Raw genomic sequence first — 17935 nt, 5'->3', positions numbered from 1 at the left:
ACATGGATTACCATTCTGATCTTCCAGAGGACCAATTGTGCCCCTTGTAATCCTTTTGCTCTTAACGTATCTGTAGAATGGCTCAGGATTCTCCTTCACCTTCTTTGCTGGGGCAATCTCATGCCTTCTTTTTGCCCTCTTAATTTCTTTCTTAAGTATTCTGTTGCATTTCTTATACTCTATATAAACACCTCATTTGTTCCTACCTGCCTATATCTGCTATGCATTTTCTTTTTCTTAACCAGGGCCTCAATATTTCTTGAAAACTAAGCTTCCCTACACATTTACCTTTTATTCTGACAGGCACATACAAGCTTTGTACTCTCAATATTTCATTTTTAATAGCCTTCCTCTTACCAGGCACTCCTTTGCCAGAAAATAGCCTGTCCCAATCCACACTTGCCAGATCCTTTCTGAATCCATCAAAATTGGTACTTCGATTTAGAACCTCAACCTGCAGACCAGACCTATCTTATTGCATATTTGTTTGAAACTAATGGCTTTGTGATAAGTCGATGCAAAGTGTTCCCCTACACAAGCTTCTGACTCCTGCCTTGTCTCATTCCCTAATAGCAGAGCAGATCAAGTATTGTGCACTATCTTGTTGGGACTTCTACGGACTGAAACTTTCCTGAACACATTTGACAAACTATCCCATCTTGTCATTTTACAGTAAGGGCGTTCCAGTTAATATAGAACATAGAACAGTACAGCACATTACAGGCCCTTCGGCCCACAATGTTGTGCCGACCCTCAAACCCTGCCTCCCATATAACCCCCCCCACCTTAAATTCCTCCATATACTTGTCTAGTAGTCTCTTAAACTTCACTAGTGTATCTGCCTCCACCACTGACTCAGGCAGTGCATTCCACGCACCAACCACTCTCTGAGTGAAAAACCTTCCTCTAATATCCCCCTTGAACTTCCCTCCCCTTACCTTAAAGTCATGACTTTTTGTACTAAACAGTGGTGCCCTGGGGAAGAGGTGATGGCTGTCCACTCTGTCTATTCCTTTTAATATCTTGTACACCTCTATCATGTCTCCTCTCATCCTCCTTCTCTCCAAAGAGTAAAGCCCTAGCTCCCTTAATCTCTGATCATAATCCATACTCTCTAAACCAGGCAGCATCCTGGTAAATCTCCTCTGTACCCTTTCCAATGCTTCCACACCCTTCCTATAGTGAGATGACCAGAACTGGACACAGTACTCCAAGTGTGGCCTAACCAGAGTTTTACAGATGCATCATTACATCGCGACTCTTAAACTCTATCACTGGACTTATGAAAGCTAACACCCCATAAGCTTTCTTAACTACCCTATCTACCTGTGAGGCAATTTTCAGGGATCTGTGGACATGTACCCCCAGATCCCTCTGCTCCTCCACACTTCCAAGTATCCTGCCATTTACTTTGTACTCTGCCTTGGAGTTTGTCCTTCCAAAGTGTACCACCTCACACTTCTCCGGGTTGAACTCCATCTGCCACTTCTCAGCCCACTTCTGCATCCTATCAATGTCTCTCTGCAATCTTCGATATCAAAAGTTAGTTTCGACTACCATGGCAAACTAATGTTTCTCGCAACATTCTGCAATCTCTCCACAAATTTGTTCCTCTAAATCCTTTGGACTGTTGGGTGTCTGTAATATACTCCTAATAATGTGATCATGTCTTTCTTATTACTCAGTTCCATCCATAACACCTCACTAGATGAGTTCTCCAATCTGTCCTGACTGAGCACTGTCTTCTGAGCTCACCTTGACATTCAAAACCTGGAGCAACCAGCATGAACTTTCACAGACCCTGATAATCCTGTGATTTCAATCTCTGAGCGTGATGTGAAGGCGAACCCATGAAAAGCATCCAGCCCAGGCAGAGTATCTGACAGTCATGACCAAGTACAGTCGGCCCTCCTTATCTGCGGGTTCTGCATGTGCGGATTCAACCAACCGCGAATCGGGAAAACCCGGAAGTTCTCTCTCCAGCACTTTTGGTTCGAGCATGTACAGACCTTTTTTCTCTTGTCATTATTCCTTAAACAATACAGTATAACAACTATTTACATAGCATTTACATTGTATTAGGTATTATTAATCTAGAGATGATTTAAAGGGGAGGATGTGCATAGGTTATCGCGGATCGGGATTGAAAAAAAAACAGAAGTTCTCTCTCCACACTCGTTATTTGAGCACGTACAGGCATTTTTTTCTAGTCATTATTCCCTAAATAACACAGTATAACAATTATTTACATAGCATTTACTTTGTATTAGGTATTATAAGTAAGTCGGAGCAGGTACATACTGGTATTATTTAGTGTCAGTTAGTCAAATGTTTGTCTTGGTATATATTTTACCTTTCTAGGCATATAGAACACTTAAGAAATGTATGTATTTCAATAATTAAACCACTGTGTTGCTTAGTAGTAATTGTAGCTTTCATCAGGGCAGGGCAATTCATATGTTCCATTATTCTCACTTTATCCTTTAAAATTGATATGAAAGTTGACTGACTGTAGCATAACGCTTTTCCAGTGACCAATGGCATTTCACCTCTTTCCGATCGCTTTATTATTTCCACTTTATTTTCAATCATGATCGCTTTCCGTCAATGGAACAAAAACACTGTGGATTCAACAGCAGTCGCGGGCGGCGGGTCCGGAGCTTTGCTGGCTCCTAAAATTCACCACACTGAGACAGGTTAAATAAGGTCCGGAGCTCCGCCAGGTCCTAAAGTCCACCGCATTGTGACAGGTTAAATAAGGGACTTGAGCATACGCGTTTTTTGGTATCTGCGGAGGGTCCCGGAACCAATCCCCTGTGGATAAGGAGGGCCGACTGTACTAAAGACTCTGCTGATCAACTGGCTGGAGATATTTAACCTCTTAATGACAGAGCGGGAGGGAATACTAGTCAGGGAAAATGTCAGGTGTTCGTGGATTATCCAGGGTAAAAATGAATGCAGCAAAATACAGAGGATTGGCTTAAAAACAACAAAACTAATGTCCTAGAGTGGCCAAGTCAGAGTCCAGACCTCAATCCAATTGTGAATTTGTGGCTGGACTTGAAAAGAGCTGTTCACTCATGATCCCTGTGCCATCTGACAGAGCTTGAGCAGTTTTGTAAAGAAGAATGGGGAAAAATTGCAGTGTCCAGATGTGCAAAGCTGATATAGACCTATCCACACAGACTCAAGGCTGTAATTGCTGCCAAAGGTGCATCTACTAAATACTGACCAGAAGGTGGTGAATGCTTATGCAATCAATTATTTTCTGTTTTATATTTGTAATCAATTTAGATCACATTGTAGAGATCTGTTTTTACTTTGACATGAAAGAGTCTTTTTCTGTTAATCAGTGTCAAAAAAGCCAAATTAAATCCACTGTGATTCAATGTTGTAAAACAATAAAACATGAAAATTTCCAAGGGGGGGGGGTGAGTACTTTTTATAGACACTGTTCGTACAAGGATATAATGCTGAAACTTTATATGACATATAAGGCATTTGGAAAAGAGTGAACAGTTGTGGGCTTCTTACCTAAGAAGGAATGTGCTGGCATTGGAGAGGATCCAGAGGAGGTTTATGAAAATAATCCCAGGAGTGAAAGGGTCAATGTATGGAGGAGCATTTGCTGGTTTGGGTCCTGTACTCATTGGAGTTTAGAAGAATGAGGAGGGATCTCATTGAAAGGCCTAGATCAAGTGGACATGCAAAGGATGCTTTCTGTAGTGGGGAAATCTAGGACCAGAGGGCACAGCCTCAGTGTACAACAGAGAAGAGGACTTTCATCAGCTACAGTGTCGTGAATCTGTGGAGTTTATTGCCATGACGACTGTGGAGGCCAAGGCATTTAAAGTGGAGGTTGATAGGTTCTTGATTAGTAAGGGTGTTTAAGGTTACAGGAAAAGGCAGGAGAATGGGATTTAGAGGGATAATAAATAGCCATGATGGAATGACACAGCAGATGATAAGGGCTGTATGGCCTTAGTCAGCTCCTATGCCTTATGGTCTTATTTGCTTACCTATTACACGTTTGAAAAACTCAGTTCAGTCAGTCAAACCTTTTGTGCAAGACTTGGGCTTTAAATGCACGTGATGGAATTTCTAGCCTACAGTTCCTTTACTTTCAATTTTGAGTACTCAAAGGTTGATTTAGTACTCAAAAGAGGGAGTTAGTGCTTTGGAAACCTGATCTTACCCTTTCAGAGAGATTTCCTGTGTCCCATCAATCCCGCCACTCTCTCTGCGATTTTAATCTAATTTGTTTCTCACTTTTCGTGTTCTTGGTAAGGGTCTTTTATTTGAAATATGAACTGTTTCAAATGATTATTTTCAGTGTTCTGTTTGTATTTTAGATTTCCAGCATTGACTTTCTGATTTTCAGGATGTGAGATTGCTGGGTTATTGAGAAAGACAAAATGTAGTTGCGTTTGTGAGGTTCGGATTGTCTGAGAAAATAGCAATATTGACATAGGGAGAAAATGTTATTCTGACTGTAGTTGCTGTACTGTTTAAGGATGGTAGATTATCTGTCAGTTAAATTCTAAAAGCTGCAATGAGAAGGTAAACAGTTGATTAACTTAATGCTGATTGAAGTACAAATGACTTTTGTGTTACAACTTTTTGTATGTATTCTTACTGAATTCACAACTCACTAACTGAAAATCTGAGATATGGAGTGAAATTTTCTTTTGCACAATTTATGTTGGGAGAGAGGGATAAATAAACCAAAAATGTGAACGAAACAGCAAATTTTGACTTTTTCAACTCCGATTTCCTGATCATAGGAAAAGGTGTAAAATTTGCGGTCTAGCTTTTTTTTAAATATACTAGTGTTCTTCAGAATGTGGTATTACCAAAATCCTCTGTGGAACATATCTGATTTGCAGCCCATGAATAACAGCTGAAATGTTGCTGTGGTCCTTGATATTGAAAGGTTATTGTTGGGCTTGAAATTCTGCCCTGTGTTCGTTTAGGAAGAGAGACAACCAACACCGGAATATTACAAAACTTAGGTTTATTGCAGAATTCGTAACTGGTACAGCGAATCGACGGAATCGCTGGAGAAGGCGCGTTCCGACCTCCCCTTACAATCTGCTCTTATTTATATCCCTTTTCCCCCCAGCACAACCCCCCGCTACATATTAGGTAATATCGGGCACTTGTGTCCATCTTATTGGCCCGCAGCCATATGCTCACGAGTTACCTGTTTCTTTTGTTTACTGTATCGCGTGACACTAATAGTATCGGTGTAGCGGGGTCCCCAGTTTCGCTCCCCCTCGCTCGCATTCCAGCTTCCTAACATGATGTGCGTTACGTGAGCCACTCCTGACCTGTAATGGCGGTCCCGAATTAACCCCAACACGAATTAACCCCGATACTAATTAACCCCAACACTCCCTCCCTTGGCCTCCCAGAGGCCACATCCCCACATCCCTTACAATCTTTTCCGCGGCTGCCGGGATCAGGCAGGGAGGTGAGCGTCCCCCAGCACTCTTTGGCGTGTCCTCCCTATTTGCACATCCTGATTTGTCCGACCTAGGGTCACAAAATATGGGTAGGGGTTCCCTAAACATTTGCAATTTTTACAAGTAGCATGCAACATTTCAGAAAACTTATTCAAGAACAAATTCACAATCCCCCCCTTGCCATGGTCCATTTCAGTCCGTGTCCTCCCATAGCGCGTCCGCTTTCCGGGAGGGCCGTGTCCTCCCCTTCCACTGGGAACAAGGGTGCCTGGTACGCCGGTGGAGTTCCATCCTTTCCGGTCAAGGCTCGATCTATAGTCCCGCAACAACAACCACACGTAATAAAGATAGCAATTGAAATAGACAGTCCTAGAGCCGACTGTCCCAGAAACGCTCCCCACTTGCCAGAGGTCTTATTTAGCCAGTAGAAAATGATGCCAGTTATTGTCCCCCTCCCTTCTTACCTTTTAATGCCCTGTTGGAGACCTCGGTGACAGGGTATGGACCATGCCACCGTTTTCCGTTCCAGGTGAGCTTCCCCGGGCCTCGGAGGAACACTTCCACTCCTACCTTGATGGTGTCCGACCCCTGCGGCTGCTCACTGTTAGTTTATTGAACTCGCACAGTTATCAATTTTACCATATTTCTAAAAACTCTCATATACTCTGTTACTCAACACACAAATGTCTGAGTTTCGGTAACTCGAAATTGAAGTGCTCCATGGCTCCCTAGTACACAGAGAGGATCAAATATGGGACGGTCGCCTTTCAAAACCTGACCTTCGCGTGGGAGGTTTCTCCTCTTAACAACCAGTCTAAGGTAGGCGCCGTCAGTATCCCCGTGCACTAAGGTGTACCGCGGAACACTTTCTCTTCTCCTCCTCACTCCTGAGACTTTTATGCCCATCGTGGGCGGCGGGTACCCTCACTCAGAAGACTTTTCCACGGGCGGAGGATCTTCCTAAAAACAGATAAGAGTTAGTACTTACCAGTCACGATTCTGCACCGGGAATGATCTCTCCCAGGGTAATTTGGGGTTGGTGAGGATCCGTCAGCAGACAAGATCTAACTCAGTGATTTAACTATCTAGTGGAAGTCTTTGATATAACAGGCACTTCCTGACCTTAGTCGAGCTTGCGGCCGCAAGTTGTCTGCTGTCGGACCCGCCAGCCTGTGTTGTCTCTCCCTCCCCACGTCGGGGTCACCAAATGTTGGGCTTGAAATTCTGCCCTGTGTTCGTTTAGGAAGAGAGACAACCAACACCGGAATATTACAAAACTTAGGTTTATTGCAGAATTCGTAACTGGTACAGCGAATCGACGGAATCGCTGGAGAAGGCGCGTTCCGACCTCCCCTTACAATCTGCTCTTATTTATATCCCTTTTCCCCCCAGCACAACCCCCCGCTACATATTAGGTAATATCGGGCACTTGTGTCCATCTTATTGGCCCGCAGCCATATGCTCACGAGTTACCTGTTTCTTTTGTTTACTGTATCGCGTGACACTAATAGTATCGGTGTAGCGGGGTCCCCAGTTTCGCTCCCCCTCGCTCGCATTCCAGCTTCCTAACATGATGTGCGTTACGTGAGCCACTCCTGACCTGTAATGGCGGTCCCGAATTAACCCCAACACGAATTAACCCCGATACTAATTAACCCCAACATTATGGAAAATGATGAATAGAGTCTCATTGAGTTCATTTGTAATGGAAAAAATCAACACAGTTGCCAAATGCTATCAAACAATGAGACACAAATAATATAACCCAAAATAAAGGAATCTGTTGAGAATTTGGTGTGTTTAGGTATTGAATGATGAGCTGGCAGGAGCGAGAAACAGGCTAAAATCTAACCAACAGACTCAGTGGGTGTATATATAAAAGAATTGACACCTAGGAGTGAATAACAGACTGGTAATCAATCGAGGGTTTGCTATAATTATATATAGAATAAAAACATTCAGGAGTTGCGGAGTGGAACTAATTTCGGGAGCTTGGAGGTTTATTTAGTGAGTAACAAATATCTAAATGTGAGGTACAGATGGATCTCATTGAGAGATTCTGGGTGTTTATTGTTTTGAATAACATCTCAGAGTAAGTTGCATGCAGGATCTAATTGGGTTATGGATATAGGCAGGGAATTGGTGTCAGTCTGGACAGGGTCCCTAACCTTTTTTATGCCATGGATTGCTACCATTAATTGAGGGGTCCGTGGACCCCGGGTTGAGAACCTTTGATCTAAGGGAGTTTGAGGGAGAGGTGGAATCAAAGAGGATTTACATAAAATTTAAAAGATAGCTGGAGTGATCTACTATTTATCCTGAAGATGAGTGAAAGGGTCAACATGTTTAAGTGCAAATTGTAAACTGAAATAACCACTTTTTTTGTGAGTTACATTATTATTCTATCTTTCTTATATTTGATAAGCATTTAAGATGTATTTCTCCATGCACAGTAAAGACTAGAAGGTGATAAACATTGCAATTGCTTTATCTTTAAATGCATACACCACTTAAAAAGATTACCTGGTTGGTTTCCAAAGCAAATTTCTGAAGTATCCCACCCCGTGAACCAGCAGCTATGGTACTCATCATTACTGCTGAGAGAGAAGCATCCTGTTGGAAATGTGTCTCCACTTAACATGGGATTCAATGCAAAATATGGTGGCGAATTAAGGAGTTTGTATGTTCTCCCCGTGACTGTGTGGGTTTCCTTCTTGGTGGAATGGTTTCCAGCCACAGACCAAAGATGTACTCATTGGTAGGTTAAGTGGTCATTGTAAATTGTACCGTGATTAAATTGGGTGTTGCTGGCATGGTAAGGTGTTCACTCCTAACACATTTTAAGGGGTAAGGTGTTCCTTCAGAAGGATTTTGGGATTAGGTGGACAATTATCTTAGCCTTGGACCTTCATGAAATGTTTTCTCACTCTAAGGATTGTAGGTGTTGCTGTGGGAGATACAATTACAACAGGAACTTTCTGCAGGGTGTGTCAGTTAATAAAGTTTCTAAAATTTTGGGAATAATATTCTGGTATGAGTTTTATCACTGTAACCAGGATGTCATGGTCTTGTGATAACTATCAGCTGTCCATACTGAATTTGGTAACTATAGCAATTAGTTATTAACTTTTGGTTTCAATCAGCTTCAGATTATTCATCTTAAAATTTAAGCTTTATGCATTGCTAACTTCAGTATCACAAAATACCAAAGACAATTGCTTTTGCTGCATTTTTTCTGGTGTGGGACATTCTGAGTACAGATCAGGATCTTGAGTTCTATTAATATGATTAATATATGCTGTCATTTAATTTGTATGTCCTTACAGAACTGAAGTTAAAATGGGTCATACTAATTTGGCAAATATTGTTGACCTGCAAAAGAATACTGCCAACATCAGGAATATCTGTATCATAGCTCATGTGGACCATGGTAAGATTTCTTTCTTTATTAAAACATTTTATAGAAACGTAGAAAAACCTACAATACAATACAGGCCCTTCGGCCCACAATGCTGTGTCGAACATGTACATGTAATTACCTCGGGTTACCCATAGCCCTCTATTTTTCTAAGCTCCATGTACTTATCCAGGAGTCTCTTAAAAGATCCTATCGTATCTGCCTCCACCACTGTCGCCGGCAGCCCATTCTACGCACTCACCACTCTCTGCATTTAAAAAAAAACTTACTCCTGACATCTCCTCTGTACCTACTTACAAACACTTTAAAACTCTGTTGTCTCGTATTTGTCATTTCAGCCCTGGGAAAAGCCTCTGGCTATCGACACTATCAATGCCTCTCATCATCTTATGCACCTCTATCAGGTCACCTCTCATCCTCCATCGCTCCAAGGAGAAAAGGCTGGGTTCACTCAACCTATTCTCATAAGGCATGCTCCCCAATCCAGGCAACATCCTTGCAAATCTTCTCTGCACTCTTTCTATGGTTTCCACATCCTTCCTGAAGTGAGGCGACCAGAACTGAGCACAGTACTCCAAGTGGGGTCTGACCAGTGTCCTATATAGCTGCAACATTACCTCTCTGCTCCTAAACTCAATCCCATGGTTGATGAAGGCCAATGCACCATATGCCTTCTTAACCATATAGTCAACCTGTGCAGCTTTGAGAGTCCTATGGACTTGGACCCCAAGATCCCTCTGATCCTCCACACTGCGAAAAGTCTTACCATTAATACTATATTCTGCCACCATATTTGACCTACCAAAATGAACCACCTCATACTTATCTGGGTTGAACTCCATCTGCCACTTCTCAGCCCAGTTTTGCATCCTATTAATGTCCCGCTGTAACCTCTGACAGCCCTCCACAGGATCCACAACACCCCCAACCTTTGTGTCATCAGCAAATTTACTAACCCATCCCTCCACCTCCTTATCCAGATCATTTATAGAAATCACGATGAGAAGAGGTCCCAGAGCAGATCCCTGAGGCACACCACTGGTCACCGACCTCCATTCAGAATATGACCAGCCTACAACTACTGCTAGCCTTCTGTGGGCAAGCCAATTCTGAATCCACAAAGCAATGCCCCTCTCTTTTGGCCAGATGTGCAGTCCTTCTTAGGTGGAGAGATGCTGCCCCATCCACTCATGCTCAATGGCTTAGAGATGATATGTCCTGTTTAGACCTTGAAAAGATTCATTATTCACTTCTTAATTCAGACATAAAGTTCCAAAAGGTGTGGGGACCTTTTCTTGAATATTTTCATAATTCCCATTTAGATTAAGCGTGCATCCCTCCCTTTTTATCTTTTGCATTTAAATCCCTTGCTTCCAGCTTCTTACGGTTAAGATTTATGTTTTTTTTTGATGTGTAAACATATTATAGATTAGGTACTGGGCAACATACCTTTTTATAAATACAGCTCTGTGGTGATATAGTTCTGATTAACTTTTTTATATATCGTAAGGTTGGCTTAGAGTTGGGTAGTGGGAAGGTGGGGTGGTAACTAACTTTATACGATTCCATATGGGTGCTTTTCTTAATTGTTATGAACTGTACTTTGATATGTTTGTTTTGCACTGTATAAACCTATTTTTTATTTTTTTTTCATTTTGTTGCTTTGTAAAAACCTCATAAAAGTAAAAAAAAGAGCAATGTCCCCTTGGATCCCATGCCTCCTTATTTTCTCAATAAGCCTTGCATGGGGTACCTTGTCAAATGCCTTGCTGAAATCCATATACGCTACATCTACTGCTCTATCTTCATCGATGTGTTTAGTCACATCCTCAAGAAATTTAATTATGCTGGTAAGGCACGACTCACCTTTGACCAAGCCTAACTATTGCTAACTATTCCTAATCATATTATGCCTCTCTAAATGCTCATATATCCTGCCTCTCAGGATCTTTTCCATCAATTTACCAACCACTGAAGTAAGACTCACTGGTCTATAATTTCACTGGTCTATAATTTCCTGGTATATCTCTGTTCCCTTTCTTGAATAAGGGAACAACATTGGCAACCCTACAGAACCTCTCCCGTCCCCTTGATGATGCAAAGATCATTGCCAGGGGCTCAGCAATCTCCTCTCTCACCTCCCACAGTAGACTGGGGTATATCTCATCCGGTCCCAGTGACATATCCAACTTGATGCTTTCCAAAAGTTCCAGCACATCCTCTTTTTTTTAATATCGATATGCTCAAGCTCTTCAGTCTGCTATAAGTCATCCCTACAATCAATAAGATCCTTTTCTGTAGTGAATACTGAAGCAAAGTATTCATTAACTACCTCTGCTCTCTCCTCCGGTTACATGCACACTTTTCCACTGTCACACTTGATTTGTTTTATTCTCACACGTCTTATCCTCTTGCTCTTCACATACTTGTAGAATGCCTTGGGGTTTTCTTTAATCCTGTCAGCCAAAGCCTTCTCATGGCCCCTTCTGGCTCTCCTAATTTCATTCTTAAACTCCTTCCTGCCAGTCTTCTAATCTTCTAGATCTCTATCATTACCTAGTTTTTTGAACCTTTCATAAGCTTTTCTATTCTTCTTGACTAGATTTACACCAGCCTTTGTACATCACGGTTCCTGTACCCTACTATTCTTTCCCTGTCTCATTGGAGCATACCTATGCAGAATTCCACGCAAATATCCCCTGAACATTTGCCTGAGAATATCTGTTTCCAATTTTTGCTTCTAAGTTCTTGCTTGATAGCTTCATATTTCCCCTTACTCCAATTAAACGCTTTCCTAACTTGTCTGTTCCTATTCCTCTCCAATACTATGGTAAAGGAGATAGAATTATGATCACTATCTCCAAACTTCTCTCCCACTGAGAGATCTGACACATGACCAGTTTCATTTCCCAATACCAGATCAAGTGCAACCTCTTCTCTTGAAGGCTTATCTACATATTGTGTCAAGAAACCTTCCTGAACACACCTAACAAACTCAACCCCATCTAAACCCCTTGCGTAGGGAGATGCCAATTAATATTTTGGAAACTAAAATCTCCCACTACGGCAACCCTATTATTATTACATCTTTCCTGAATCTGTCTCCCCATCTGCTCCTCGATGTCCCTGTTACTATTGGGTGGTCGATAAAAAGCACCCATTGGAGTTGTTGATCCCTTCCTATTCTTTACTTCCACCCACAGAAGATCAGTGGCCAATCCCTCCATGTCTTCCTCCTTTTTTGCAGTTGTGACACTATCTCTGATCAGCAGTGCCACGCCTCCACCTCTTTTGCATCCCTCCCTGTCCTTTCTGAACCATCTAAAGCCTGGCACTCTAAGTAACCATTCCTGCCCCTGAACCATCGAGGTCTCTGTAATGGCCACAGCATCACATCTCCAAGTACTGATCCACGCTCTGAGTTCATCTGCTTTGTTCATAATACTCTTTGCATTAAAATAGACACATCTCAAACCATTGGTCTGAGCTCATCCCTTCTCTATAACCTGTCAATCCTCCCTCTTGCACTGTGTACAAGCTTTCTCTATTTGTGGGCCAACCACCCTTTCCTCCGTCTCTTCAGTTTGGTTCCTACTCCCCAGCAGTTCTAGTTTAAACTCTTCCCAATAGCCTTAGCAAACCTCCCAGCGAGGATATTGGTCCCCCTTGGATTAAAGTGCAATCTGTCCTTTTTGTACAGGTCATGCCTGCCCCAAAAAAGGTTCCAAGATCCAGAAATCTGAATCCCTGCCCCCTGCTCCAATCCCTCAGTCACGCATTTATCCTCCATCTCATTCTATTACTATACTCACTGTCACGTGGCACAGGCCGTAATCCCGAGATTACTACCTTTGAGGTCCTACTTCTCAACTTCCTAACTCCCTGTTGTCTGTTTACAGGACCTCCTCTCTTTTCCTACCTACGTTGTTGGTACCCATACGTACCACAACCTCTAGCGGTTCACCTTCCCACTTCAGGGTATCATGGACGCGATCAGAAACTTCCTGGACCCTGGCACCTGAGAGGCAAACTACCATCCGTGTTTCTTTCCTACATCCACAGAATTGCCTGCCTGACCCCCTAACTACAGAGTCCCCTATCACTGCCATCCTCCTCCTTTCCCTACCCTTCTGAGCCACGGGGCTAGACTCTGTGCCAGAGGCTCAGCACTGTTGCCTCCCCCATGTAGGCCATCTCCCCCCAACAGTAATCAAACAGGAGTACTTATTGTTAAGGGGGACAGCCGCAGGGGTACTCTGTAGTATCTGACTCTTGCCCTTCCCTCTCCTGACTGTTACCCACTTACTTATCTGTCTCCCAAGACCCCGGTGTGACAACTGGCCTATAGCTCCTCTCTATCACCTCCTCACTCTCCCTGACCGGACGAGGGTCACGAGCTGCATTTCCAGTTCCCTAACGCAGTCTCCCAAGGAGCTGCAGCTCGACACACCTGGCGCAGATGTGGCTGTCCGGGAGGCTGGGAGTCTCCTGGACATCCCACATCTGACACCGAGCACAGAACACCGCCTCACACACATACTTCCTTTCTCTGTTCTGCACAGGCAACCTACCTCGCCTTAACCTGTTATCGCCTAAGCCCTGTTGAGCCAAAGCCCTCCTACTCTGTCTCCCTCTGCTCTGTTACCCACTCCTCTGTCACCCACTCTATAAAGCTGTCTTCTTTTTAAACTCTTCTCGTGTTCTAACTGGCTGATATCCACGCGCTTGCGTATTTGTGCCTCGATCCTGTGTGAACATGGGATGATCAGATTTGCCAATTGCTTTTCACTGATGACTTTCCAACAATGGTTTGACAATGGATTCTTCGTGTTCCTCTTTAGTGTAACATAAACTTGTGGCAGTTCCCCAACCCTTGTGATAGCAAAGTTGCCACTGAAACTGTATCAAGCTGGTCAGGATCAGCGACTAATTTTTATGTTATTTTATTGCCTAATTAAATATTTTAAAAGGTTTATAATTCTTCTGTACTCTTGTTTTCTTTAAAAAAATAATACTTGAAAGTGTTAATGGCATTGCTTACCAAGCTGTCAAATGTTTTACTGTGCTCTTCGTTAATAGGCCCCACATGAAAGCATTGTGCCACAAATGCCCCAGCTTGTTAGTGTAAATTGACAGTAGGGGAATCTGCAAAATGCTATAGTCATTATCCTTGACATGTGAACAGCCACATGAATGAGCAGGGAATGGAAAAGATATAAAACACATACAAACATTTGTGCAGTTTAAGTTCACGTTGTGGGCTGAAGTGCTTGTTCATGTGTGGTTTCTGCATCTTCCATATCCATGCGAAAATGAGTGGTTTGTTGCATTCAGTCAGTCTTGATTCAGTTTCACAAAAGGTAGCAGGAATTGTGGAAATGCTTACATTGCTTATTTGATGTGAAATGCAATGGTCAATATTAAACTAAGACTGGAATGCAATGACATTTCTAGGTGATTTATAAAATTGTACTAGGGATACATGCGTGGTGGCATATATTGATAGCTATCTCATCTATTTTGTAGGGAGCTGGGATATTTTTTAGTGTTTAATAAGTTTAATATCTTTACTTCTGATTTAAATATGGATCCTGAATATTTTAGATCTGATTGTCAAAATTTGCTGTTTGACTGTGGCTTATGTTCTGTATTGTGCATTCAATACTCTAGGTTGTGAGTGATTTACATTTATGTGTTTGATCTGAATTAATGAAATGTATCATTTGAAGATGTGCTGTATGTAGTTGTTACTGATAAGAGTACCACGAAAACAAATCAAAATTGAGTACTAAAGTACATGAATTGTTATTTAGTTAAATTATTTGAAAGCGTTACACTTAAAATATGAAGTAAAACCAAATGAAATTGGAAATAATAGGAGCAGTTTTGGATAGAGGAACAAAGTTACCATTTCAGTGTTTCATGAGAGCTGGGAATAGTTGGAAGCAAAGAGGTTTCAGGACATGGAAAGAAGAAAGAAGCGGGGAGCAGAGATCTATGGCAAGCTATGATAGAGTGGCAAACAGAATGTGTTCAACGACAAAGTTGGCAACAAAACAAAACCAAAAATGTACATGTTCATAACCAAAAACTTCATATTATCTGACATTGCTCAACTGACTGTGGATGGGAGATAGGAGTGGAGGCTGCTCACGAGCAGAAGAGGCTGAGGTAGTCAGACTGGCAGCTGAGTGTAAGGAAGCTGGCTGGAAGAACATCATCTACACCGTGGAGGTAGGATGTCGGGGCTTCATTAGCACATTGATGACAAGTTACTCTGTGATATGGCAGTGATTGAGGTGAGGCTCAGGAGGCAGAAAAGGGCAGTGAGGAGGAAGGACAGAAATTCGGAGGCTGACTAACCCAATTGGAAGCTGCAGGGCGAGGCAGGGAGACATCTGTGCCACTGCTTCACATCAGATGTACTAGGGCTGCGGGAGCGAAACATCAATGACTGGTGGTCCCCGACTGAAAACAGTAGGGCACTGTTGGAGGGGCGGCAAGCATCTTCCTGTAAATCGCATTGACTCACTTTCAGGGAGACTTCATCTTATGTTCTCAATATTTATTGCTTATTTATTTATTATTATTATTTCTTTCTTTGTTGACTTTAGCACACTGGTTGAATGCCCAAGTTGGTGGGGTCTTTTGTTAATTCTATTATGGTTATTATTTGTTGTGGATTTATTAAGTGTTCCCACAAAAATATGAATCTCAGGGTTGTATATGGTGACATAAGTCCTTTGATAATAAATTTATTTTAAACTTTAATATTCAGTCTAGAAGATCCTAGCATGTCCAATTGGAAGATGTAATGCCTTTCGTTCAGCTTGTGTGGAGGTTTACTGGAACAGTGCAGAAGTTGAAAGCACAGATTTGGAGTGGAAATGTGAGAGTAGATTGAAGTGACAAATAGCTAGAAGCTTGGAAATGAGTGTGCACATAATGGAATAGAACTTTTCTGTACAGCAATCACTCAATATGTGATCTTAATGTAGAAAAGACCGCGTTTGCAAATAATGTACCAAATTGACAGAAGTAAATTACAGAATCACTTGGAGGAAGTGTTTATGACATTGCAAGGTTGGAAATGCAGAGATAAAAAGGGTGGGTATTTCATCTCCTGTAGTTACCTAAGGAAAAGAATCAGTGTTGGATTTGAAAGAGTAAGCCAGGTTATCACAGAAGGAATTACCTTTTCAAAGGATCGGACAAGGTGATGTGAAAATCTACATCCTTGTGTTCAATCCCCTATGTGGCCTCACTATGGCTTCTACAAATTCACACAACCTTATGAAAATTTTATTTTCTTATTTCTCATCATTTGTGTGCCGTTGATATTTATTTAATTTCTGAAATTATCTGCCTGAACATGTTTTTTTTAACATATAAGCCACTCCTTAAGCCTTGCCTCATTGATCTAAATTTTGATTATCTGCCCTAATTTCAATTTTTAAATAAAAGTATTTGAAAATATTTTATAAATGCATCTAATTGTTACAAATAAGTGACTGATTAGAAATTTAGAAATATTTCTGTATTGTTATGTATGATTTATTATTTCAAATATGTTTTTGTTGCTAACATGTTTGTTTACACTTACAGGAAAAACCACGTTAGCCGATAGCCTTATTGCTAGCAATGGAATCATTTCTAATCGACTTGCAGGAAAGGTAAGCAGATAGTTACATGAGGTGCTAATGTACATTTAAAAAAATGATTTTGTTCATAATGTATTGACAATTATTGTCAAGTAGATTGATTCCTTTAGTGTATTAATGGTACACCTGAATGCTGATTCACTTGAAAGTACTGTACATTATTTTTAGCTACCTCGATCTAGCAAAGCAGTGATTTTTTTTTACATGTCAGCTACAAACTGGAATTTAGGTAGTGTGTAATGATATCACATTTTCTCTGCTTTTAAGTTGCTTCTGTTTGGTAATGTAAACAAAACGTTTAGTTTTACCAGCACTGCAACTGAACAAGATTTATTTAGTTTCACACTTAATCTACCAGAAGACAGAAATCCAGAATCAATTCAGTTTATGGTTAAAGAAACTTGCTTTTATATTGTTGCTTTTGTATTCCAAATAATTGACTAGGAATGAAACGCAGGCTCTGTTGTAGAGAAGGCTATAGGTATTTTTCTTTCAGCAAGGTTCCACATGCTTTACTGGATAATGGCTCGACAGTGTGTTTTAAAATTTTTGGTTGAGGAGTTAACATTGTCCACAATACTGGAGTCTGCCTTTCTTTAAGTAGTGCCATAAGTTCTGTTATATCTACCTGGCTCGCAAAGTATTGTCTTTTCAATTATTGGCTCCTATGTCAGAGTAGTATGGAATGAAATGTCAGTCTAGATTTTGTATTCAAGTTTTATATTGCTACTGATATACAGTAATATTAATTCATCTACCTCTGGAGTCAGGGGGCTAACATGAGATTGGAGTGCAGGTAGAATATTTGGAGGGCTCCCATTTTCTGTAGAATCCATTGTGAAGGAGCATCTGCATGGTTTTTGTGAGAAATCTGACCAATTCTTAAAATGCTATAACTCAGTTATTGGCTTACAGTACCCAGTCCTGACTGTAGTACTCTTCAAGATTAAACGATGATGCAGCCCTTTTAGAACATTAGCAACATAATGACATCGGAGACTGGATGCATGAAACACTTCATGAATTATGATCTCAAAATTTTTGCTATATTGTTCAGGAGTATCTGAGTAATAGAAATGGACATTCCTGCAGTGGTAGTGAAAAACAATATTTGATTACTTCTAAGTAGTCAGTTTCTATATATACTAACACATACTGTAAACATCCTTTGCCTAACCATCCTTTCAGTTACCTTGGCTTGTAACTATCCAAGATAGAAGACCAATTAGGTCAGTGAAGAGTCAAAGAGTCATAGAAATAAATAGCTATTTCATATCAAGGATATATATTGCACTAATTTCTGTAGTTTCTAATAGTTTCAAGTCTTTGAAGTTGATATTTGTCTTGGAGACAGAAGAGACTGCAGATGCTGGAAGCTGAAGCAAAAAAAA

General features: G+C 41.3%; 1 protein-coding gene across 1 annotated transcript in view; it reads left to right on the top strand.

Annotated features, from left to right (window-relative positions):
- The window catches only part of efl1 (elongation factor like GTPase 1), a 280941-nt gene that overhangs the window by 5907 nt on the left and 257099 nt on the right, over window positions 1-17935 (top strand). Inside the window, exons 2-3 of the mRNA XM_073033003.1 lie at window positions 8792-8895; window positions 16489-16556. Coding sequence (XP_072889104.1) covers window positions 8805-8895; window positions 16489-16556 — 159 coding nt within the window. The 5' untranslated portion in view covers window positions 8792-8804. The remainder of the gene's footprint in view (window positions 1-8791; window positions 8896-16488; window positions 16557-17935) is intronic.

This window comes from Hemitrygon akajei, chromosome 30, assembly GCF_048418815.1.
Source record: "Hemitrygon akajei chromosome 30, sHemAka1.3, whole genome shotgun sequence".
NCBI lineage: Eukaryota > Metazoa > Chordata > Chondrichthyes > Myliobatiformes > Dasyatidae > Hemitrygon > Hemitrygon akajei.
The sequence above is the reverse complement of the archived record's forward strand: the minus strand, read 5'-3'. Positions and strand labels throughout refer to the sequence as shown.